Raw genomic sequence first — 25142 nt, 5'->3', positions numbered from 1 at the left:
TGAGAATTTTCCTCTTTTCCTAGAACCTTTCCTGGGATAATAAAATAAGTATTAAGGATAGGGAAGTGGTATTTTATTACCACTATTATTTTATTACCACTATACTGATTCTGATCAGTATTATAGGAAAGATCTAAAATATGTATTATTTTGAGTTTTGTGCCAAAAGAACTAAGACTAACAAATATTTCAAGATAATATTAGTAATATATTTAGTTGGGACAACAAAGAATCAATATTTCTTTCTGCTTTGAAATTTAACACTGCACCTTTGGTGTCTCGACATGGTCAATTGTATATATCCCAAGTCACGAGCACCTGATCTTGAAGCTCTCAAGTACCCCTGATATAATGCCAGTATTATCCAACCCTATTTAGGAAATAACTATCTCAACTAATCTAGAATTGCTTATACTGACTTAGTCATTAAATATTTTGGTAAGATTGTAATATGCAGTATTAGAATATACCTATGTCTGCGATTACTTTAGTTCCAATAAAATTGCATTCAGCAGGGTTGGGCTAGTGGAGGGTTGGAATAGTGGAGTGAGCAGGCTGGTAGTTGGTTCCTACAGTGTTTTTTAAAAACATGTACTTCTTCAAACATTTTTATGAAGAATTATAATATTTGAAAAATACTTGGAGGTTGCTTGGTACAATGTATCTCTTTACAGGATAATAAATTTTGAGATTTAATTCAATATTTTTTTAATGAAGAAGTGACAAATTTATATATGTGTAAATATAGCTGTTCAGACCTTTCTTGTGAAACTTTCTCACATAACTGCAAATACTTGATCATACTGTGCCTTTATAGAGATGTGCTATGGCTTCAAAGATATGCCTTTGTCTTTTAAAGTCTATATTGTATATTAAGAAACATGCAGCAGAGTGAATTCGTTTTGATAAGCACTATCTTTCCAGAGCATTGGTACCTTTTAATGACATTTGGCAATGTATGTGTAGATGTGCATAAACACATAAATTCTTGCCGTCTGACATGGGTTTTTCTGGCTTTCTGTGCCTTGATCATTTAGTGTTTTGCTCTTGGTCACCTAAACTTTCACCAGTTGAATCTGAGTTTTTTTCACAGTTTGTGTTTTAACCAGTTTTTTTTTAATTTATTTTTTTCATATTTCTTTCATTCTGGTGCAGGGCATTTCTGATCTGCAATTGTTCTGTAATATGTTAGTAAATTGTAAGTGATTCTGGAAGCATAATATGTATACTCATTTTGCTTGTGGTATAGTTAAGTGCTTTTAAATCAAAATAAATTACCTAAAGTTTTGAAATAAAAAGAAAAGTAAACCTATTCTGTACTTACCTAACACATTGAATGTGTGCAGTCTGACTTTAAACACAAACTCTAAGAGTTTCCAGAAGTGTTAAGTTTTAGGAAATGTTTTAACTTTGTTGCACAGAAATATTTGCAGATCAGCATTGCTGACTAACAAAACAGAAATAGTCACATACATGTCATCTGATTTTTAGTTGTGCTTCCGTGTTGCTGCAGGGAAATTCTGTGCATCAAAATAATTGGCTTTAATGTACCAGATGTGATTCAGTTACATCTTAAGTTTTTAATGAAAATATGCAAACTGAGTGAATTCTATTTTTTCCATATATTTTTATAGCCTTGTTGTCTCTGATAGCATTTCATTTGCCATCTTCTTTATTCTGTTTATTAGTCAATGAGGAAAAAATGCATCTTTAAAGTGTTAAATTTGCTAATTTTTATGCAGAACTATTTAAATTATAATTTTTTTAAATATCCAGTTGTGACAAAAATCACTTAATTTTCTCAGAGCTTTACTTCACACAAATGGCTTTTTTCCCCACATCTAAGCTTGCTTTTTCTTCAGAGCAGTATTTATATATTTTAAAGAAAATTCCCAGCAAAGACACATATAGTTAAATCTTGCTCATGATGAAACATTTTAAAGAGCTCATTAAAATGTCTCCTCAGTATTCATGTTTATCTTATAATCAGACTCTGTGGTAATAGGAGAAATCTTTAAGTTTCATTAGTACCTCTTACTATGAACAAATATCTATTTGAAGAGTTGTCAGAAACTTTGAAATTCTACTTAAATTTACTAGGTATCCTTAGATTACCACACTTGTAGAATTGTACTCAATCATTTGCTTTAGAATGATCTTAATTGTAAATTAAAAGACAAACTATTTCTATCCTTTGGCTTTAAATGAAACCTAAAATAACCCCCTCAGAACTTTTTTTTAGATATGTGTTTAACATATCTGTGCTTGTTTATAGAAGACATACTTGTTTGTAGAAAAATTGATAGGCATCCCACATTTGTTAAATATTTAAACCCTGTTCTTTCAACATCTTAATGAAGGACTATATTCACTAATGTTTCTGTATGTTGATTTATAACATTATTCTAGATAATACATTTTAAAATACATTTTTTTTAATCCTAAGATTTTCTTTAAGTGTATTTGCTAGGACTTCATCTAATTTTTGTCTTTTCCCCTAAAATTATGTCACCTGAAAACATTCCATTACATTTCTTACCTAGACTGAGTGAAACACAACCACCTAAATTACTAAGATTTTTATTTACCTAAAGGAGAGTATGCCATAGATTTTACTTTTAAATAGAGCTATTCCTTGTCAGACAGCTGGAACATTTGATCAGTAGTCCCCTGTATTCTAAAACTATGGAAAATATTCACCAGTTTGCTTGCAAATCAACTCTGCTGCATGCGTTCACAAGTTTCATAAAGATTGCATGCTTTCTGTTTTCAATACAAATTGTATTTTTTTTTCATACCCATCCTTGCTTTTTATTTTTTTATTTTTGTTTCCCTTTTCTTGGTTGGATGCCTGTGTGTGTTTATTCCAAATCCCTGTCCAGTCCTGGAGTTTGAACTACGGAAAGCCAAGGAGACCATTCAGGCCCTCCGAGCCAACCTGACAAAGGCTGCAGGTGGTGTACATAAACTTTTTTGAGACTTTTTCTACTTTGACAATGTAGAAGTAGCTGAGATATTTTCTAATGTAAAATAGTAAAATATTATTCATATTTTCTTCCACCAGAACACGAAGTTCCTTTACAGGAACGAAAAAATTACAAATCAAGTCCTGAAATTCAGGTGGGTGAATGACAGATCTAAAAGTATCTTCCATATGAAATGGTAGCACAAGTATTGAAGGAAGAAGACTTACAGTATTGTATCTGTCTGTTATTTATCTCTAGGAGCCAATCAAACCTCTTGAAAAGAGAGCTCTAAACTTCTTAGTCAATGAATTTTTATTGAAGAATAACTACAAGCTGACATCAATAACCTTTTCAGATGAAAATGATGATCAGGTACAATTTCTTTTCGGTTTTCTTTTTTTTTAATAAGCGACGATTTGTTTCCTTTTTAATTTATAATATACTTATTTTCTCTTTTATCTAGTTTCTTTAGTTTTTCGAAAAGTTATACATATTGTAAAATTCCATAAGGCTTCCCAGTCTAGTATTCTGTTGGCTTATAGATTTCCTCTTTCTACATAAAGACTTCTCATTCTTTCCAGGGAGCTTTTTACAACTCCCCTTATAACTATGTAATCTACTCATATTTCCATGTATTTATAAAATGTGCTTTTTTTTTTTAACTTTAAAACATTTACTTAGTAGTACAGATTAATGTGTACTTATAAATTCAGTTTAACTAAAACCTCTTCAGTAACACTATAATAATTAAGATGATAGATAACAGCATTTAAGAGAGAATATTTTGAATAAGAGAATATAAGTTGTGTCTCTGAATAGGAGCCAATCTTAGAACCTCATTATTTTACTGATAAAATCTTATAGGAAAAGAAATGATGCTTTGTTTAGTGTTATCTCGTAACCCTGGAATATTTTGACTTCTTAGTGCGAATAGGTCAGTTTGAATCTTGTACCTTAGTAAAGTAAATACCAAGGAGTGTATTGTATAGAAATCAGGAGGCTATCATTTTAAATCAGGTATATCCCATTGGTCCATAAACTATCCCATGGATCATTTAGCAAAAATAAAAGTAGCAAAAATAGAAGTTCTCTAAGGAAGATAGCAGTACAGTTACTCCCTCAGTTATTGTAATGTATTTGGCAAAAACTAAATTTAATAAAATATATAGTTATTCTTTATTAAATGGTAGTTTTACTCAACTATATAAAAGACATTAAACTAATATCTACCTAATATAAATAATGTTATAATATACTGTGATTATATTTCAGTTTAATCATGTTTTATCACAAACTTAGGTTAATGATCAACTAAACAATGAATAAGAAATATGTTGAATATATGAGAAACATTGAGAGGCCAAAAAGAAGGCAGAAAAAGAAGAAAAAGGGAACAAAGAGTAGATGGCACACACAGAAAACAATAGCAAGATGGCAGATTTAAAACCCAGCCATATCAATACTCACTTTAAATATAAATGATCTATCCTTCCAATTAAAAGGCAGAAATTACTGGAGATTTCAAGCTGGCTCTCTCAATAATTGATAGAATAAGGTAATAGAAAATCATTTAGGATATAGAACACTTGTGCTATGCTGTCAACTAACTTTACATAAGTAGAATTTATAAAACTTCATCTTTCAATAGCTGAATACATGGTTTCAAATACGTATGGGTCACTTATCAAAATAGATCATATTATATCTATTAAATAGATGTAGGTGATAAAGCAAGTCAGTATTTAAGAGGATTTTAAATATTTCCAAATAACACATAAGTTAAAGAAGAAATCAAAAGGGAAATTATGAAGTATTTTGAGCTGAATGAAGATGAAAACAAAACCATCAAAATTTGCAGGATGTAGCTAAAGCTACAGGAAAGTTTATGACACCAAAATGTTTATAATATAAAAGAAGGAAGATTTCAAATTGATGAAAATCAGCTTCTACTTTAAGAAACTAGAAAAAGAAAACTAAGCAAAGCCCAAAGTAAGCAGAAGAAAGGAAATATTAAAAATGAGAGTGTAAATCAATGATATAGGCAACAGAAAACAATAGAGAAAAGCTAACAAAATAAAAAACTGAGTTTTTGAGGTTAATGAAATTGGAACACCTCTAGCCTGACTGATTAGGAAAAAGAGAGAAGAAGCAAATTATCAAAATCTGGAATGAGCAAGGTTATATCACTATAAATTTTACTTATTATATATTAATAACATATAACATATAACATAGTATAGCCAAAACAACTTTAATAAAGAAGAACAAAATTGGGGGACTTCAGCTACCTGACTTGAAGATATTGTAGTTTAGACAGTATCTTATTGGCATAAAGGTAGACAAATAGATCAATAGAACATAATAGAGAGTCAAGAGATTAATTTATGCATAGATGATCTTTTGATGTCTGACAGAATGCAAAGTAAATTTCATTCAGAAAGGACAGTCATTTTTATAATTGGTACTGGAACATTTTGATATCTGTAGACCTCCAAAAATGAATTTCAAACCATACCTCACACCATCTATAAAAATTAATTCAAATGGATCATAGCTTTAACTTCTAAAACCATAAGGCTCCTAGAAGAAAACATGGAAAAAATGCATTGCAACCTTGGACGGTGGGCCAAGATTTCTTATATATGACACCAAAAGTATGGTGTTCTTCAGCAAAATTGTTCTCATCAAAATCAATAACTTCTGCTCTTTGAGAGCCACTCTAAGCAAATGAAAAGGTAAGCCATAGATTGGGTGAAATATTTGCAAGTAACATATATGATAAAGGACTTTATCCAGAATATTTAAAGAACTCTCTAAACTGAATAATAAGAAAACAGCCCAATTTTTAAAAGCATGGACAAAAAATTTAAACAGATACTGCAACAGAGAACATATATGGATCGCAAATAAGCACATGAAAAAGGTGCTCAGCATCTTTAGTCATTAGGGAAATGCAAATTAAGTCACAATGAGAATACCATAACACTTAATACAATGTCTGAGACTGTACCAAGTCTTGGCAAAGATGTGGAGTAACTAGAAATCTCATCTTTGCTAGTGAGAATGCAAACTGGTACAGTCACTTTGGAACACTTTTTGGCAGTTTCTTTAAAAAGTTAAAACCTTCACCAACTATATGACCTGGTCATTCCATTCATGGATATTAAAATCCAAGAGAAATGAAAGCATATGTTCATACAAAGACTCCTTTACAATGTTCACAGCAGCTTTATTTATGGTAGCTAAAATCAGGGTAACAACCCAAATATACAAGAGCAGGTGGTTGAATAAAACATTTTAATATATCCTTATAGTAGAATACTACACAGCCACAAAAAGGAACGAACTGCTGACAGATACAACAACACAGATCAGTCTGAAAATCCTTAATCATTAATTTGGGTGAAAAAAACCAGACAAATATAGTACTTGCTGTATGAATTTATAAAAAATTCTAAGAAATGTAAACTATTATACAGTGACAGAAAACAGGTCAGTATTTGCCTAGGAACAGGGCACATGTGAGGAATAAGAGGGAAGGATTACAAAGGGGCCAAGAAAACTTTTGGGAGTGAACAAGTTCATCTTGTTGATTGTGGTGATCTATTCAGGGTACACACAGATGTCAAAACTTATCAAATTGTACGTTTTAAATTAGCTCGTGGATTTAAATCATGCAGTTTATTGTGTATTAATTATATACCTCAGTAAAGCTGTTTTTTATGAAAGGCAGTGGAAGTGCTCATCAATAACCTGTTCTTTAACCATTAAACAACATTTAGTGCTAATTTCAAATGACCTAAAGCAGAGCTATATAGAGCCCTCACTCCCCTCATGTTTAGTCTCTAGACAAAGTGTAAAACTTTTTCCCTGTTTTATTTTTGATCATATACCCCGATTTTACCCTCTTAGTGGCACTTATCATTACCTGCAATTATCTCTTGTCTCCCTGACTAGACTATAAGTTTCTTGAGGCTAAAAGAATCTCTTGTTCATCTCTGTATCTGCAAGTATAGTAAAACTCCGTAAATATTTATTGATAGTTTTCTCATATTTTTATCTGCATGCAATCATTGTCTTACTGTTCTTTGCTTCCCTCCTACCAGTTCTTTCTTTTATGATTTTTTACTTTCTATCCTTTCTTTCTGTTGTGCTATGTGAAATTTTTTTTTTTTTTTGTAAATAAGCGTTCTGTGTATTTTCAACTTCTCTCAGAATATCCTTTTTGCTTTAAATAACACTTGTCTCTTAACTGAGGATGCTGTTTCCCCTATTTTCCAAGTACGAGATGGTGGTGCCTCTCACACTCTAGAACCAGGATGTTTTCTCCCAGGATATTTCTCCCAGGATGTTTTCTCAATTGGAACATACACTTTGACATTACAACAAAATTATGATTATGTTGAATTTTCAAGATATTAGCAATAAGGGGACTTCCCCAGTGGTCCAGTGGTAAACAATCCTCCTTCCAGTGCAGGGGACGTGGGTTTGATCCCTGCTCAGGGAACTAAGATCCCACATGCCGTGGGGCAACTAAGCCCATGTACCACAACTACTGAGCCCACATGCCACAAACTACAGAGCCCATGCACTCTGGAGCCCGCACGCCACAACTAGAGAGAGAAAAAAACTGCACACCACAACTAGAGAGAAGCCCAAGCACCAAAATGAAGAGCCCGTGTGCCACAATGGAAGATCCCACATGCCGCACTAAGGCCTGACGCAGCCAAAAAAGAAAAGAAGGATATTAGCAATAACGAAAAGATAAATTTCAGGGGAGGAGCTTCAAGATGGCGGAAGAGTAAGACACAGAGACCACCTTCCTCCCCACAAATACATCAGAAATACATCTACATGTGGAACAACCCCTACAGAACACCTACTGAATGCTGGCACAAGACCTCAGACTTCCCAAAAGGCAAGAAACTCCCCACGTACCAGGGTAGGGCAAAAGAAAAAAGAGACAAAAGAATAGGAAGGGACCTGCACCAGTGGGAGGGAGCTGTGAAGGAGGAAATGTTTCCACACACTAGGAAGGCCCTTCACAGGCAGAGACTGTGGGTGGCGGAGGGGGGGGAAGCTTCAGGAGCCACGGAGGAGAGCACAGAAACTGGGGTGCAGAGGGCAAAGCAGAGAGATTCCCGCACAGAGGATCGGTGCCAACCAGCACTCACCAGCCCGAGAGGCTTGTCTGCTCACCTGCCGGGGCGGGCGGGGTCTGGGAGCTGAGGCTCGGGCTTCAGTCAGATCCCAGGGAGAGGACTGGGGTTGGCTGCGTGAACACAGCCTGAGGGGGATTGTGTGCCACAGCTAGCCAGGAGGGAGTCCGGGAAAAAGTCTGGACCTGCCGAAGAGGCAAGAGACTTTTTCTTGCCTCTTGTTTCCTGGTGCACGAGGAGAGGGAATTAAGAGCACCACTTAAAGGAGCTCCAGGGACGGCCGTGAGACGCAGCTATCAGCGCGGACCCCAGAGACAGGCATGGGATGCTAAGGCTGCTGGTGCCACCACCAAGGAGCCTGTGTGCAACCACACGTCACTATCCACACCTCCCCTCCCGGGAGCCTGTGCAGCCCACCACTGCCAGGGTCCCGTGATCCAGGGACAACTTCCCCGGGAGAACGCATGGCGCGCCTCAGACTGCTGCAATATCACATCGTCCGCTGCCACTGCAGGCTCGCCCCACATTCGTACCCCTCCCTCCCCCCGGCCTGAGTGAGCCAGAGCCCCCGAATCAGCTGCTCCTTTAACGCCATCCTGTCTGAGCGAAGAACAGATGCCCTCAGGCAACCTACACACAGAGGCGGGTCCAAATCCAAATCTGAACCCCAGGAGCTGTGTGAAAAAAGAAGAGAAAGGAAAATTTCTCCCAGCAGCCTCAGGAGCAGCAGATTAAATCTCCACAATCAACTTGATGTACCCTGCACCTGTGGAATGCCTGAATAGACAACGAATCATCCCAAATTAAGGAGGTGGACTTTGGGGGCAATGATACATTTTTTTTCCCCCTTTTTCTCTTTTTGTGAATGTGTATGTGGATGCTTCTGTGTGATTTTGTCTGTATAGCTTTGCTTTTACCATTTGTCCTAGGGTTCTGTTTGTCCGTTTTTTTGTTGTTTTATTACTTTTCAAAAATTTTTCCTTAATAATTATTTTTTATTTTTTATTATAATAACTTTATTTTATTTCACTTTATTTTATTTTATCTTCTTTCTTCCTTTCTTTTTTTTCCTCCCGTTTATTCTGAGCTGTGTGGATGACAGGCTCTTGGTGCTCCAGCCAGGCATCAGGGCTGTGCGTCGGAGGTGGGACAGCCAAAGTCAGGACACTGGTCTACAAGAGACCTCCCAGCTCAGAGATCTCACAGCGATCTCCATCTTAACGCCAAGACCCAGCTTCACTCAACGACCAGCAAGCTACAGTGCTGTACACCCTGTGCCAAACAACTAGCAACACAGGAACACAAATCCATCCATTAGCAGAGAGGCTGCCTAAAATTATAATAAGGCCACAGACAGCCCAAAACACACCACCAGACATTGACCTGCCCACCAGAAAGACAAGATCCAGGCTGACCCACCAGAACACAGGCACTAGTCCCCTCCACCAGGAAGCCTACACAACCCACTGAACCAACCTTAGCCACTGGGGACAGACACCAGAAACAACGGGAACTACAAACCTGCAGCCTGTGAAAAGGAGACCCCAAACACAGTAAGTGAAGCCAAATGAGAAGACAGAGGAACAAACAGCAGATGAAGGAGCAAGGCAAAACCCACCAGACCTAACAAATGAAGAGGAAATAGGCAGTCTACCTGAAAAAGAATTCAGAATAATGATAGTAAAGATGATCCAAAGTCTCGGAAATAGAATGGAGAAAATACAAGAAACGTTTAACAAGGACCTAGAAGAACTAAAGAGCAAACAAACAGTGATGAACAACACAATAAATGAAACTAAAAGTTCTCTAGAAGGGATCAATAGCAAAATAAATGAAGCAGAAGAACAGATAAGTGACCTGGAAGATGAAATAGTGGAAATAAGTACTGCAGAGCAGAATAAAGAAAAAAGAATGAAAAAAATTGAGGACAGTGTCAGAGACCTCTGGGACAACATTAAACACACCAACATTCAAATTTTAGGGGTCCCAGAAGAAGAAGAGAGAAAGAAAGGGACTGAGAAAATATTTGAAGAGATTATAGTGGAAAACTTCCCTAATATGGGAAAGGAAATAGTCAAGTCCAGGAAGCACAGAGAGTCCCATACAGGATAAACCCAAGGAGAACCATGCCAAGACACATATTAATCAAACTATCAGGGCTTCTCTGGTGGCGCAGTGGTTGAGAGTCCGCCTGCCGATGCAGGGGACATGGGTTCGTGCCCCGGTCTGGGAGGATCCCTCATGCCGCGGAGGGGCTGGGCCCATGAGCCATGGCCGCTGAGCCTGTGCGTCTGGAGCCTGTGCTCTGCAATGGGAGAGGTCACAGCAGTGAGAGGCCCACATGCTGCAAAAAAAAAAAAAAAAAAAAAATTAAAATTAAAAACAAAGGTAAAATATTAAAAGCAGCAAGGCAAAAATAACACACAAGGGAATCCCCATAAGGTTAACAGCTGATCTTTCAGCAGAAACTCTGCAAGCCAGAAGGGAGTGGCAGGATATATTTAAAGTGATGAAGGAGAAAAACCTACAACCAACATTACTCTACCCAGCAAGGATCTCATTCAGATTTGACGGAGAAATTAAAAGCTTTACAGACAAGCATACGCTAAGAGAATTCAGCACCACCAAACCAGATTTACAACAAATACTAAAGGAACTTCTCTAGGCAGGAAACACAAGAAAAGGAAAAGACCTACAATAACAAACCCAAAACAATTACGAAAATGGTAATAGGAACATACATACCAATGAATACCTTAAATATGAATGGTTTAAATGCTCCAGCCAAAAGACATGGACTGGCTGAATGCATAAAAAACAAGATCCATATATATGCTGTCTACAAGAGACCCACTTCAGACCTAGGGACACATACAGACTGAAAGTGAGGGGATGGGAAAAGATATTTCATGCTAATGGAAATCGAAAGAAAGCTGGAGAAGCAATTCTCATACCAGACAAAATAAACTTTAAAACAAAGACTGTTACAAGAGACAAAGAAGGACAGTACATAATGATCAAGGGATCAATCCAAGAAGAAGATATAACAACTGTAAATATTTATGCACCCAGCACAGGAGCAGCGCAATTCATAAGGCAAATACTAACAGCCGTAAAAGGGGAAATCGACTGTAACACAATCATAGTAGGGGACTTTAACACCCCACTTTCACCAATGGACAGATCATCCAAAATGAAAATAAATAAGGAAATACAAGCTTTAAATGATACATTAAACAAGATGGACTTAATTGATATTTATAGGACATTCCATCCAAAAGCAACAGAATACACTTTCTTTTTATGTGCTCATGGAACATTCTCCAGGATAGATCATATCTTGGGTCACAAATCAAGCCTTGGTAAATTTAAGGAAATTGAAATCGTATCAAGTATCTTTTCCGACCACAACGCTATGAGACTAGGTATCAATTACAGGAAAAAATCTGTAAAAATGCAAACACATGGAGGCTAAACAATACACTACTTAATAACCAAGAGATCACTGAAGAAATTAAAGAGGAAATCAAAAAATACCTAGAAACAAATGACAATGAAAACACAGTGACCCAAAACCTTTGGGATGCAGCAAAAGCAGTTTTAAGAGGGATGTTTATAGCAATACAATCGTACCTCAAGAAACAAGAAACAACCCAAGTAAACAACCTTACCTTACACCGAAAGCAATTAGAAAAAGAAGAACAAAAAACCCCCAAAGTTAGCAGAAGGAAAGAAATCATAAAGATCAGATCAGAAATAAATGAAAAAGAAATGAAGGAAACCATAGGAAAGATCGATAAAACTAAAAGCTGGTTCTTTGAGAAGATAAACAAAATTCATAAGCCATTAGCCAGACTCATCAAGAAAAAAAGGGAGAAGGCTCAAATCAATAGAATTAGAAATAAAAAAGGAGAAGGAACAACTGACTGCAGAAACACAAAGGATCATGAGAGATTACTACAAGCAACTATATGTCAATCAAATGGACAACCTGGAAGAAAAGGACAAATTTTTAGAAATGCACAATGTGCTGAGACTGAACCAGGAGAAATAGAAAATATGAACAGACCAATCAGAAGCACTGAAATTGAAACTGTGATTAAAAATCTTCCAACAAACAAAAGCCCGGAACCAGATGGCTTCAAAGGCGAATTCTATCAAACATTTAGAGAAGAGCTAACACCTATTCTTCTCAAACTCTTCCAAAATAGAGCAGAGGGAGGTACACTCCCAAACTCATTCTACGAGGTCACCATCACCGTGATACCAAAACCACACGAAGATGTCTCAAAGAAAGAAAACTACAGACCAATATCACTGATGAACATAGATGCAAAAATCCTCAACAAAATACTAGCAAACAGAATCCAGCAGCACATTAAAAGGATCATACACCATGATCAAGTGGGGTTTATCCCAGGAATGCAAGGATTGTTCAGTATACGCAAATTAATCAGTGTGATACGCCATATTAACAAATTGAAGGAGAAAAACCATATGATCATCTCAATAGATGCAGAGAAAGCTTTCGATAAAATTCAACACCCATGTATGATAAAAACCCTCCAGAAAGTAGGCATAGAGAGAACTTACTTCAACATAATAAAGGCCATATATGACAAATACACAACCAACATCATCCTCAATGGTGCAAAATTGAAACCCTTTCCATTAAGATCAGGAACAAGACAAGGTTGCCCACTCTCACCACTATTATTCAACATAGTTTTGGAACTTTTAGCCACAGCAATCAGAGAAGAAAAAGAAATAAATGGAATCCAAATTGGAAAAGAAGAAGTAAAGCTGTCACTGTTTGCAGATGACATGATACTATACATAGAGAATCCTAAAGATGCTACCAGAAAACTACTAGAGCTAATCAATGAATTTGGTAAAGTAGCAGGATACAAAATTAATGCACAGAAATCTCTTGCATTCCTATACACTAATGATGAAAAATGTGAAAGTGAAATTAAGAAAACACTCCCATTTTACCATTGCAACAAAAAGAATAAAATATCTAGGAATAAACCTACCTAAGGAGACAGAAGATCTGTATGCAGAAAATTATAAGACACTGATGAAAGAAATGAAAGGTGATACACCCAGATGGAGAGATATACCATCTTCTTGGATTGGAAGAATCAATATTGTGAAAACGACTCTACTACCCAAAGCAATCTACAAATTCAATGGAATCCCTATCAAATTACCAATGGCATTTTTTACGGAACTAGAACAAAAAATCTTAAAATTTGTTTGGCGACACAAAAGACCCCGAATAGCCAAAGCGGTCTTTAGGGAAGAATACGGAGCGGGAGGAATCAGGCTCTCTGACTTCACACTATACTACAAAGCTACAGTAATCAAGACAATATGGTACTGCCACAGAAACAGAAATATAGATCAATGGAACAGGATAGAAAGCCCAGAGATAAACTCACACATCTATGGTCAACTAATCTATGACAAAGGAGGCAAGGGTATACAATGGAGAAAAGATAGTCTCTTCAATTAGTGGTGCTGGGAAACCTGGACAGCTACATGTAAAAGAATGAAATTAGAACATTCCCAAACACCATACACAAAAATAAATTCAAAATGGATTAGAGACCTTAACGTAAGACCGGACACTACAAAACTCTTAGAGGAAAACATAGGAAGAACAGTCTTTGATATAAATCACAGCAAGATCTTTTTTGATCCACCTCCTAGAGTAATGGAAATAAAAACAAAAATAAACAAATGGGACCTAATGAAACTTCAAAGCTTTTGCACAGCAAAGGAAACTACAAACAAGACGAAAAGACAACCCTTAGAAAGGGAGAAAATATTTGCAAACGGATCAATGGACAAAGGATTAATTTCCAAATAATATAAACAGCTCATGGAGCTCAATATTAAAAAAACAACCCAATCCAAAAATGGGCAGAAGACCTAAATAGACATTTCTCCAAAGGAGATATACAGATTGCCAACAAACACATGAAAGAATGCTCAACATTATTAGTCATTAGAGAAATGCAAATCAAAACTACAATGAGATATCATCTCACACCAGTCAGAATGGCCATCATCAAAAAATCTAGAAACAATAAATGCTGGAGAGGGTGTGGAGAAAAGGGCACCCTCTTGCACTGTTGGTGGGAATGTAAATTACTACAGCCACTATGGAGAACAGTATGGAGGTTCCTTAAGAAACTAAAAATAGAACTACCATACAACCCAGCAATCCCACTACTGGGCATATACCCTGAGAAAACCATAATTCAAAAAGAGTCATGTACCACAGTGTTCATTGCAGCTCTATTTACAATAGCCAGGACATGGAGGCAACCTAAGTGTCCATCAACAGATGAATTGATAAAGAAAATATGGCACATATATACAGTGGAATATTATTCAGCCATAAGAAGAAACAAAATTGAGTTAGTTGTAGTGAGGTGGATGGACCTAGAGCCTGTCATACAGAGTGAGGTAAGTCAGAAAGAGAAAAACAAATACCGTATGCTAACACATATATATGGAATCTTAAAAAAAAAAAAAATTGTCATGAAGAATCCGAGGACAAGGCAGGAATAAAGACGCACACCTACTAGAGCATGGACTTGAGGATCCGCGGAGGGGGTCGGGTAAGCTGGGACAAAGAGAGTGGCATGGACATATATACACTACCAAATGTAAAATAGATAGCTAGTGTGAAGCAGCTGCATAGCACAGGGAGATCAGCTCGGTGCTTTGTGACCACCTAGAGGGGTGGGATAGGGAGGGTGGGAGGGAGGGAGACGCAAGAGGGAAGAGATATGGGGACATATCAGGTATAACTGATTCACTTTGTTATAAAGCAGAAACTGACACACCATTTTAAAGCGATTATACTCCAATAAAGATGTTAAAAAAAAGATAAATTTCAAAAATGCAAGATAAAACTGCCACATAGATTTTTTTATATTATTATTTTTTTATCTTTTAGGATTTTGAACTATGGGATGATGTAGGATTAAACATTCCAAAACCTCCAGACTTATTGCAACTCTACCGAGATTTTGGAAATCATCAAGTGACTGGGAAAGATCTTGTGGATGTGGCCAGTGGTGTAGAAGAAGATGAATTAGAGGCTCTGACACCAATTTTAGGCAGCCTTCCTCCAACCCTTGAAACTCCTGCTGCTGTAGAGGTGAGAGGTATTAACTAAGTAATCCAGTCCACAAAAAGTGTTTAAACTGCATAAAAGCATACTATGAGATCTTGAGTTTCTGTTTTTCTCCCATTTTGATTTTAGAACTCCTTGCTAGTAAAGAAATTAGAAGATAAAATTAGTTTATTAAATAGTGAGAAATGGTGTTTGATGGAACAAATCAGAAGACTTGAAAGGTTAGTACTTAATCATTATTTCTAAAAAACCTCTTAAAGTTTTTAAAGAAATTGACAGATTATATAAATATATAAAATAACATTTCAGTTGTAAGACATAATTTTTCATATCCTAATACTTCTGGAAAAAAGTCTTATAGTTGCTTATATACTTAAAGTGTCCTTTTTCCCCAAAAAAGTTGTCCCCATAATAATCATGTAATTGCATATGTCTTGGAACCAAGAAATAAGATATTTTTTATTTTCTCCAAGTTGTATCAGTAGTAATAAAATAGCTTTTCACATTAGTGTTGTACATATTTCCCATTCATTATTTCATTTAATTCTTAATTCTGTAGAATTTTCCCCATTTTGCAAATGAAGAATGTTAAGTGCTAATCCAAAGCATAGTTTATAAAACCATTTTTATGCTTTATAAGTGTTTGTAGCTGCACTTCTAGGTATGTGAAGCATCAGTGTATATGGTGCAGAAGAGATTAATCAGTTGCCAAACCACTTTCTATTAACATGTTATACTTTTAAACCATTAAACCCATTATGAGGTTTATGCTATTGCCAAAGTTTTAAAAAATACAGTTATTCTCTGATAATTTCTCTTCCTTTCTACAGTGAAATGGACTTCCTCAAAAATGAACACTTTGCCAGCCCTGTAGTTTGTGACTCTGTTCAGCCTTCTTTGGATCAGTCTCCCCACAAGGACTCTGAAGACAGTGGACAGAATTCAGTTATAAATAGTTCAGACATGGGAGAAAACAAGGATATCCATCTTTCAAAATCAGATGAAATTGATTCCACTATTCCTAAAGAGAATTTCCCACGTTCTTTCCCCAGGAGAGAAAGAGAAGGAATGCCATCTTCTTCTCCATCAAATAAAAGCACAGTCCATTTTGATAAACCCAATAGGTTAGTATGCATCCTGTGTTTTGAAATGCATCTTTCAGCTATTTAGAACATTGTCAAAATAGAAGAGTTTCAGTTCTTATTTTGCAGATCCGATGTATGAATTTTTATGTTTGGCATGAACTTAACACATAGCAAAGTCCATGTCACCAAAAAAAAAAAAAAAAAAAAAATCACAAGTAATTACTAAGTTAAATTGTATTAACAAGGAATAGACCATAAAGGAGATAGGTCCTATCTTAGCCAAGTACTTAAACCCATAAGTAATATGTATGTTTTATGTGTTGTATTTTACCCAGTGCTTTTTACCTTTTCTGTATTCTACAGTCATTATCAGACTCAGTAGAAGGTTTTGGTACTGAATAGTTGCCTGTACTAAAGAGGGGATTAGCTATTAATCTTAGGCCTTTTTCCTGTGTCTGCTTCCATTACTAATATTGTATCATTAATATTCTCTTAATTCATTTAGTTTTTATTGGATTGCAGTGATTGAACTCAGATGACAAAAGCATGGTCCCTTGCCCGTCATGATTATGTTTTCTAGTAGAGGAGACAAAATGTGTTTTAAATTATTTTACATTTTAATGTGAAAAATGTTAAGAAAGGAACATTTACTGAGTTCTTTTTTATATGTCAGGCACAGTTCTACACGCTTTACATATACTAACTTAGTTAATCCTCACAAATTACCCTATGGTGCATTCTGAGCCACAAAGCCGTGCTTCCTCCTCCTCCTATTAAATGGAGGAATATTATACCAAGTGTTGGGATGTAATAGGAAAGCATGACTAATTTGTTTTAGACTTAAAGGTACTCATTATTAGTGAGAAGTATTTGATTTTTCTTTTTCCCAAGCAAATCTTTCCACTCATGTGCCACAACTTTCTGTGTACCTGCTTAAGTGTGTGTGTGTGTATTTTTAGGTATTATGGGGGTTGAAATAGACACAGCCCAATCCTCAAAGTGCATTTAATTAAATATGGTTAAGATACAGTTATAAAAATGATATTCAATAACAGTGGCATTCGTAATAGTTCTTACTGTTTAGGAGTACTTCCATATATCTCCTTTGATACACCAAAGCCACTCTCTGGAGAAAGATGACTGTTAAATTTCTTCAATTAATTTTTTTAGCTCTTAACTATATGTCAGGCAGTCTTAACGAGGAGTATAATGGTAACCAAACATATGGTCATCCCTTCAGTTACAAACCTTACAGTATGAGAGAGGCCGACAGATAATTATTATAAGTACGAAGAGTAGTAATCTAAGAGAAGTTCACCTTGCTTTGGGAACACACAATCAGGGCACCTAACCTAGGCATCAGAGCAGGAAAGATTTCAGGGAAGAAGTATTATCTAACTTTAGACCTGATGACTAAGTAGTAGTTAACCAGGCAAAGAAATAAGATGAAGTCTTCCCACTAAGAGAGAACAGCATGTGCAGGGAGAACACTGTGCACTTTGCGAGCTAAGGAGAATTTATTAAGGTTGAAGCAAAGAATGCAAGTGAGAAGAATGACAGATGAAGTTGGAGAATTAAGCAAAGACTAAGTCATATAAGCCGTGTTAACTCATTTTAGACAGTTGGGACGTGATGGCATCTAAGTTTTAGAAAGAGTCCTCTAGGGTAGAGGTAATTGGAGGGTAGCAAGACTGGAAGAAAGGAGACTAGTAGGATATCTATTGGAAGAATCCAAGTAAGAAATGATTGAATTTCCTGTATTAGAAAGAAGTGGATAGATTTACAAGATAGTTAGAAAGTAAAAGATTGATTGGATTAGGAGATTAAAAGAAAGGGAAGGATAAAGGCTTTCTGGCATAGGCAATTGGATGCATTATAGCTCTCTCCACTGAAAGAATATGGGAGGGGAAACATAACGAGCAAATAGGCTTAAGCTTTGGCACAGTAACTCCACAATGAGATGTTACTGGGGGCCACTTTGTGGTGTATACTAAATAACCTCTATTATGTAATTTTGGTGTTAGCCCTTTTCTTTGTAGATAGAGCATATAAAGTACAACTCATAGTTACAATATTATGAATACTATTATGTAGAGACCAGTGTTGTTTTAAAAATATAAATGTTTTAACCTTTTTTATTAAACATAAATAGGCTAATATTTTCAATTACAAAAATACTTCCTTTGAGATATACCGTGAATGTTGAACAAGCCTCTCCTTCATTTATCTTTAATTTTTAATTCTTTTACGTGGGTTTCTAACATTAAGGATTATCATTATCATTATATAGGTCTGTAGAACTTCTCAGCAACATACCAGGTCAACCTTTGTCTCCACTGTTTACCTTTCTGGGATCATAGAGAATTAGGGAAGAAAAAAAAATCCTCATTTCAGGTTTTACAAACACTTTCTGTTGTCATTGACCTGCCATACCACTTCAGGTTTAATCCACTAACATTTATAAGTCATTCATTCGCATAACATCAAGCTCTTTTAAGATCAGCATCTATTGCTGATTTCTTTTCCCCAGTATAATTTTCCACTGAAGTGACCTTTAAGTCTTTTGTGGCTGAGATATTCAGTTAACATTTGTGGGTTAGGGTTCATGCAAGGATGGGAATTATAACCTGCAACTTATTTTCTCCTTAAATGCCAGTGGTAACTATTTGGTATTGTCCAATTTTCATTCAATATTTTCTTCTAGGAAGTTGTCTCCTGCTTTCCATCAAGCACTACTCTCTTTCTGTCGAATGTCAGCAGATAGTCGTTTAGGATCAGAGGTAAATTATACCAGATTCTTTCAAACTTTCTTAAAACATTCAGTTTTTCTTTTTAGCATCTTAACCAAAAATAATTGTGATAAGACTCTATTTCAAGTACAAATCTAGTATTTAAAATAATGCTCTAAGAAATAGTTCCTAAAATTTTAAACTTTTAAGGAAAGTAGTTGATTATTTTTGTCTTTAGGTTAAAGCTTTGTTTAGTATTAAAGTGGCCTTTTACAGTCTAGTTTTAATTTGTTAAGTCTACCGGCATATGGTTATATGCCTCTCTATGGTATAATTCAGAAAACCAAATCAAGTGTACATATTGTTTATAATTTCAGTTATTTTTAGATTACTCTACTTTTAATTTCATTTGGATTGTCTTTTTCCCCCCCACCTTCATGCTTTATGCTTTATAGTCTAATAAGTTTGAACAAATATTTGTGATTCCAGAAATAACTGATAAGGTCCTGCTTCAGGGTCAGGGTGAGGGTATTATTTCAGCAGTTAACATGAAATTACATTAAAAAATACCTAAAACACACTAAGCGTTATGTTACATGTCATCTCATTTAATCTGCATTTTAATTTGCAAACTTACAAAGTAGGTAATATTAGTCTAATTTTCCAGATAAGGAAATTTTAGACAAGTCCCATAACTTTCCCAGTGTTAGACAGCTACCCAGGTCTATATGATTGTAAAGCCTAATTGCTAAGTATTTGCATTGGTATCAGGAGCTGAACAACCTACCTCTGCAAAGTGAATCTAAACTTAGGTTATTTAGTTGAATAAATCAAAAGTATTATTTCCTTTTGATGCTGACCAAAAGCTGTAAACTCAAATGTCTACAAAGAAACCAGGCAGGTCTCATAATATGATGAAGCAAGAGGGTAATAATAAGGAGTGGTGGGTACTGTAGTAAATTCGAACTTACATCCTTTGCCTAAATCTTCCAGGTGATTGCTTCTGTGTGTGTGTGAGGGCCCAAGGATAGTGCCATTGCTAGACTATATATCACCTTTGTGCAAATTAAAATGATACTCCTTACTTTTGGTGGATAAATACCTGGCGTGGCAGATGAGTGCCTGTTGGATGTCAGCCCCACTTAACCATTTAGGCTGATTCTCTGTGCAAGGCATAGCTGATAACAGTCTTTTTCAAGAGAAGCTGGGCATCTGGATTTTTTTTTTTTTTTTTGGTGGTCTGTAATTTTCTTTTTTTTTTTAACATCTTTATTGGAGTATAATTGCTTTACAATGGTGTGTTAGTTTCTGCTTTATAACAAAGTGAATCAGCTATACATATATATCCCCATATCTCCTCCCTCTTGCGTCTCCCTCCCACCCTCCCTATCCCACCCCTCGAGGTGGTCACAAAGCACCGAGCTGATCTCCCTGTGCTATGCAGCTGCTTCCCACTAGCTATCTATTTTACATTTGATAGTGTATATATGTCCGTGCCACTCTCCCACTTCGTCCCAGCTTACCCTTCCCCCTCCCTGTGTCCTCAAGTCCATTCTCTACGTCTGTGTCTTTATTTCTGTCCTCCCCCTAGGTTCGGATTGATTGTCTTTGATTTCAGAGTTTATTAGCTCTCAGATTTGTTTTCCTCAAGTCCTTTGTAATTGTTGCAGGCTTATCTTCAGAGGGTTTTTTTCTTTTTTTCTCCTCTTTATACTCACTCCTCCCTTTCTAGCTGTTTTATGGTTGATTCCACTTCACCCATTTTGGGCTTCTGTCCCACAATGTCATTAAGAATATGAAAGAGCTAGAGGATGGTTTGGATGCAATCTGGCAATCCCCATTGTAAGACTGGGTCAGCCCCCTTGGACTTCCCTTGCATGCAGCTTCATTATACAAACTACTCTCACCTTAGGCAAAGCCTGTAGCTTTGTGGGCACCTTTTCCCCAAGAACAAAATTAAAAACCATTGAAGCTGCCCCAGTCCTGTGTTATCCCTGTTTGTTCCCAGAACTGAAGCCTTGTAAGCCTCCCTGTCTTCACCCTTGCTTCTTAACAGTGTTTTAAATCCATTTCTGGTCTATAAAAATGTTTATCCCGTTAGGGGTTACAGTTGTTCTTATTGTTGTTTTTATCATCATCATCATAAATTGTAATTTTGGATGTGTGTTTGGAACAGAGTTGACAGGGTCCAAAACATAAACTTTAAGTACAATACCATCATGCACAGAAGTTCTCCAGTGTCATCATTTATTAATTCTTTGGTTTTCTAGGTGTCTCGGATTGCAGACAGTGAGAAAAGTGTTATGTTAATGCTGGGGCGCTGCCTGCCACACATTGTTCCTAATGTGCTGTTGGCAAAGAGAGAGGTGAGACACATAAAAGTATTTTCATTCCCCAGATCTCATCATGTGTCCATTTTTTGTCATTTTGAAGTTTAGTGTTATATTTTTATTTTGTTAAAGTCTATTACTTGCAATCATATTCTTACTTTTGTGCATGCATCTCTGCTCCTAGAGAATGGTTTTACACCTCTGTCAGGTGAGTTCAGTAAAACTGCATGGTATTCATGTTTTCCAATTTTGCTTAAAGCATCATTAGCTTTTGCAGCACTAACTATTACTGTAGGTCCATTTATGTGCCATGAACACTGTCTGTTTTTTACATTACCACTTAACTAGTTTATTTTATCTCTGCTCTTGATATGATATGCGTGATTTGTCTTCAGAAATAGACATGCTTTGTATTGAACATTCACAGGGACTAATAATGTAACTTTTCTTAAACATAGTTACCTATTATTAATGTTAGTTTTATTGTATTTGTTTGGCAGTAATTACACTTGTCTTAGGATGATAGGATAGTTATAATATTGTCTACAATAACTTTTGAAAGTACCTTTTTTGTTTTTCTTGTAGCTCACCCGTTATTGACAGATGCTTTAAATGTCCAAAACAGAGTAGCAAATTTATTTTAGTACACATTGCCTATGTTATAAGCCATAAATACTGTAGAAAGTTATTTTTAGAGTTATATTTAGCCAATAAAAGATTAATAAAAAGTTATCTGTAATCTCATTTAAATGACAGTGAATTATTTATTTGCAAACAAGCTTAATTATTTGAATTATTCAATTTATGAAATCAATTTTCAGTTCAGAAATTTTCTTTTAATGGGTTAAGAATATTTTAGAATGTGTCATAAAAGTTTCTTTTGTTATCCTCTTAATATTTACCACCGGTTTTAATCATAATTCACGGGACCTACAGTATGATAGGTACACAATGCATTGGCAAAACCCATGTAGAGCTTATCCTTAATTATCTGTTTAGCACAAGAAATTTGTACTGATCCTCAAGAAAATGTATGTGTAGAGCTTAAAAAATTTTTATACCTATAGGTATTTTTAATTTAAAAAAGATAAACATGACTGTTTTCTTGCTGATGGTTTTATTTTACCTAATATTTAAAAATAGCTCTGAGACATTAATAAGGATGGAAATTTTTCTATGTCTTGAAGGATCAGTGTCCAATTTCAGATTGTTTTGCAGTTCTGCCTGGCAGAATGGTGTTTGAGCTTCTTTTCCTTTTTCAGCTTGTAACATAATCCATTGCAGTGCATTAATGTTTGCATCCCTTTTACTATGTTTCCTTAATATAATCTTTAAAATATCACAGAAACCTAATTGTTATGAGATGTAGTTTAAGCTTTTTTATTTGAATTTTCCCTTTTTTAATCATAAAAAACTACCACTAAAATCTGATTGTACTGCATGAAGTATTTATAAATTTGCATCATCAGTAATCAGTTATATATATATATAAATATATATGTAAACATATTTATATATACACATATATTTTATTTGTGGTATGATGTTTACTTTTTGGCTGATTTTAAGGTTTTTATATTTAAAAATATTTATATACTTATAATTTCATGAAGAATTGATCATTTATCTTTGTTTACTTAATTATTTGTACTTTATTCTGTTTTACCAGAAGATTTACCATTTATTATATACCAAAATTGTATTCCCTCAAAACTAAATTGGTAAATAATGAAGTATACCTTGCCTTTCTTTGAAACTAATCCCAGGGCATAAAAGGTCAAAACTTTTATTTCATTTTATCCTTTGATATTGGATTACATGTATTTAATGTTTTACCCTAGTTCCTTATATCTATATTTTTAAAAAGTTCTCGTGATTGAAGGATTAATATTTTTATTTTTTCTTCTTTCTCGTTTTATGTGTTCTCTTATCAGTATAAACCTTTTTATTGATATGTAAATACAATTAAAATGTCCCTTAGTAAACTGATTGATCATAGCAATATCCTAGGTAATTAAAAAAATAAAACATTAAAAACAGGTTTTAAGGTTTGAATAAATAATACATTCACATGGTTTAACATCTTTTAAATATAAAAAGATGTACAACAAAAACTTGTCTTCCCTTGTCCCTGAGCCACCATCCTACATGCAATAAATTTTATTAGCTTCTAGTGTATTCTTTCAAGTTCTTTGCCCATTTTTTAAGTGGATTGTTTGCCTTTAAATTGTAAGAGTTCTTACAATTCTGGATATTAAACCCTTACCTCATACATGATTTGCAAATATTTTCTCCCATCCTATAGGTTTTCTTTTCACATTGTTGATAATGTCCTTAGATGAACAAATGTTTTTCATTTTTATGAAATTGATCTATTTTTTTCTTTTGTTGCTTGAGTTTTTGGTATCAATCTAAGAATCCATTACCAAATCTGAAGTCAGAAAGATTTATTCCTGTGTTTTCTTCTAATAGTGTTATACCTTTAGCTCTTATATTTAGGTCATTGATCCATTTGGAGTTTTTTTTTTTTAATATATGGAGTGAGGCAGGAGTCCAAAACTTTATTCTTTTCATTTAGTTATCCAGATATCCCAGCACCATTTGTTGAACAGAAAGTTGTTTCCCTAATGAATGGTCATGGCACCTTTGCCACATATCAGTTCAATGTCGATGTTTGCATTCATTTCTATACTTTCAGTTCTGTACCATTGGTCTTTGTGTTTATCTTTATGCCCGTTCCACTCTATTTTGATTACTGTAGCTTTATAGTAAGTTTTGAAATTGGGAAGAATGAGTCCTCCAGCTTTGTTTTCTTTTTCAATATCGTTTAGCCATTTAGGGCCCCTTTCAGTTCCATACGAATTTGATGCTCAGTTTTGATTTCTGCCATAAAGGTCATTTGAATTTTGAAAGTGATTGCACTGAATCTGTAGATCACTTTGGGGAATATTGACATTCAAACAACATTAAGTCTTGCCATTTATGAACTTGAGATTCTTTACAGCTATTTATGTCTTTCAGCAATGTTTTGTAGTTTTTCACTTCCATGTTAAAATTTATTTCTCAGTATTTTATTCTCATGGATGCTGTTGTAAATGAAATTGTTTCCTTAATTTCTTTTCAGGTTGTTCATTGCTGGTATATAGAAACAGAACTGACATTTGTATGTTGATCTTGTAACTTGAAACTTTGCTGAATTTGTTTATTAGCTCTAGTAGTATTTTGTGGATTCTATGAGACTTATATAGAATCATGTTATCTGCAAACAGAGATATTTTGCTTCTTTCGTTCCAATTTGGATAGCTTTTATTTCTTCCTCTTACTTAATTACTTTGGTTAGGACTGCCAGTACAGTTTTTTTTTTTTTTTAACATCTTTATTGGAGTATAATTACTTTACAATGGTGTGTCAGTTTCTGCTTTATAACAAAGTGAACCAGTTATACCTATACATATGTCCCCATATCTCTTCCCTCTTGCTTCTCCCTCCCTCCCTCCCACCCTCCCTATCACACCCCTCTAGGTGGTCACAAAGTACCGAGCTGATCTCCCTGTGTTATGTGGCTGCTTCCCACTAGCTATCTATTTTACGTTTGGTAGTGTATGTATGTCCATGCCACTCTCTCACTTTGTCACAGCTTACCCTTCCCCCTCCCCATATCCTCAAGTCCATTCTCTAGTAGGTCTGTGTCTTTATTCCCGCCTTGCCCCTAGGTTCTTC

The 25142-nt window shown here is 35.3% G+C and overlaps 1 protein-coding gene across 9 annotated transcripts in view; it reads left to right on the top strand.

Annotated features, from left to right (window-relative positions):
• RELCH (RAB11 binding and LisH domain, coiled-coil and HEAT repeat containing) overlaps positions 1-25142 on the top strand; it is a 120002-nt gene that overhangs the window by 23796 nt on the left and 71064 nt on the right. For 6 of the 9 annotated variants that reach the window (XR_003793580.1, XR_003793579.1, XM_029222998.1 and 3 more), the window contains exons 3-10: positions 2883-2954; positions 3065-3120; positions 3225-3338; positions 15099-15302; positions 15408-15499; positions 16109-16402; positions 19068-19143; positions 21363-21458. Coding sequence is in view for 7 of the 9 variants with exons in the window: in XM_029222998.1 (XP_029078831.1) it covers positions 2883-2954; positions 3065-3120; positions 3225-3338; positions 15099-15302; positions 15408-15499; positions 16109-16402; positions 19068-19143; positions 21363-21458 (1004 nt within the window). In the remaining 2 variants the exon portion in view is untranslated. Of the gene's footprint in view, positions 1-2882; positions 2955-3064; positions 3121-3224; positions 3339-9639; positions 9679-14531; positions 14603-14704; positions 14758-15098; positions 15303-15407; positions 15500-16108; positions 16403-19067; positions 19144-21362; positions 21459-25142 lie in introns of those variants that run through there. The other 3 variants (XM_029223053.1, XM_029223036.1, XM_029223044.1) reach the window with 3 other exon arrangements.

The sequence above is a fragment of the Monodon monoceros genome, unplaced genomic scaffold (assembly GCF_005190385.1).
Source record: "Monodon monoceros isolate NGI ecotype Baffin Bay Population unplaced genomic scaffold, NGI_Narwhal_1 Super_Scaffold_1, whole genome shotgun sequence".
In the NCBI taxonomy this organism is placed as follows: Eukaryota; Metazoa; Chordata; class Mammalia; order Artiodactyla; family Monodontidae; genus Monodon; species Monodon monoceros.
Note: the sequence above shows the minus strand (reverse complement) of the source record. Positions and strands in the feature narration are given on the sequence as shown.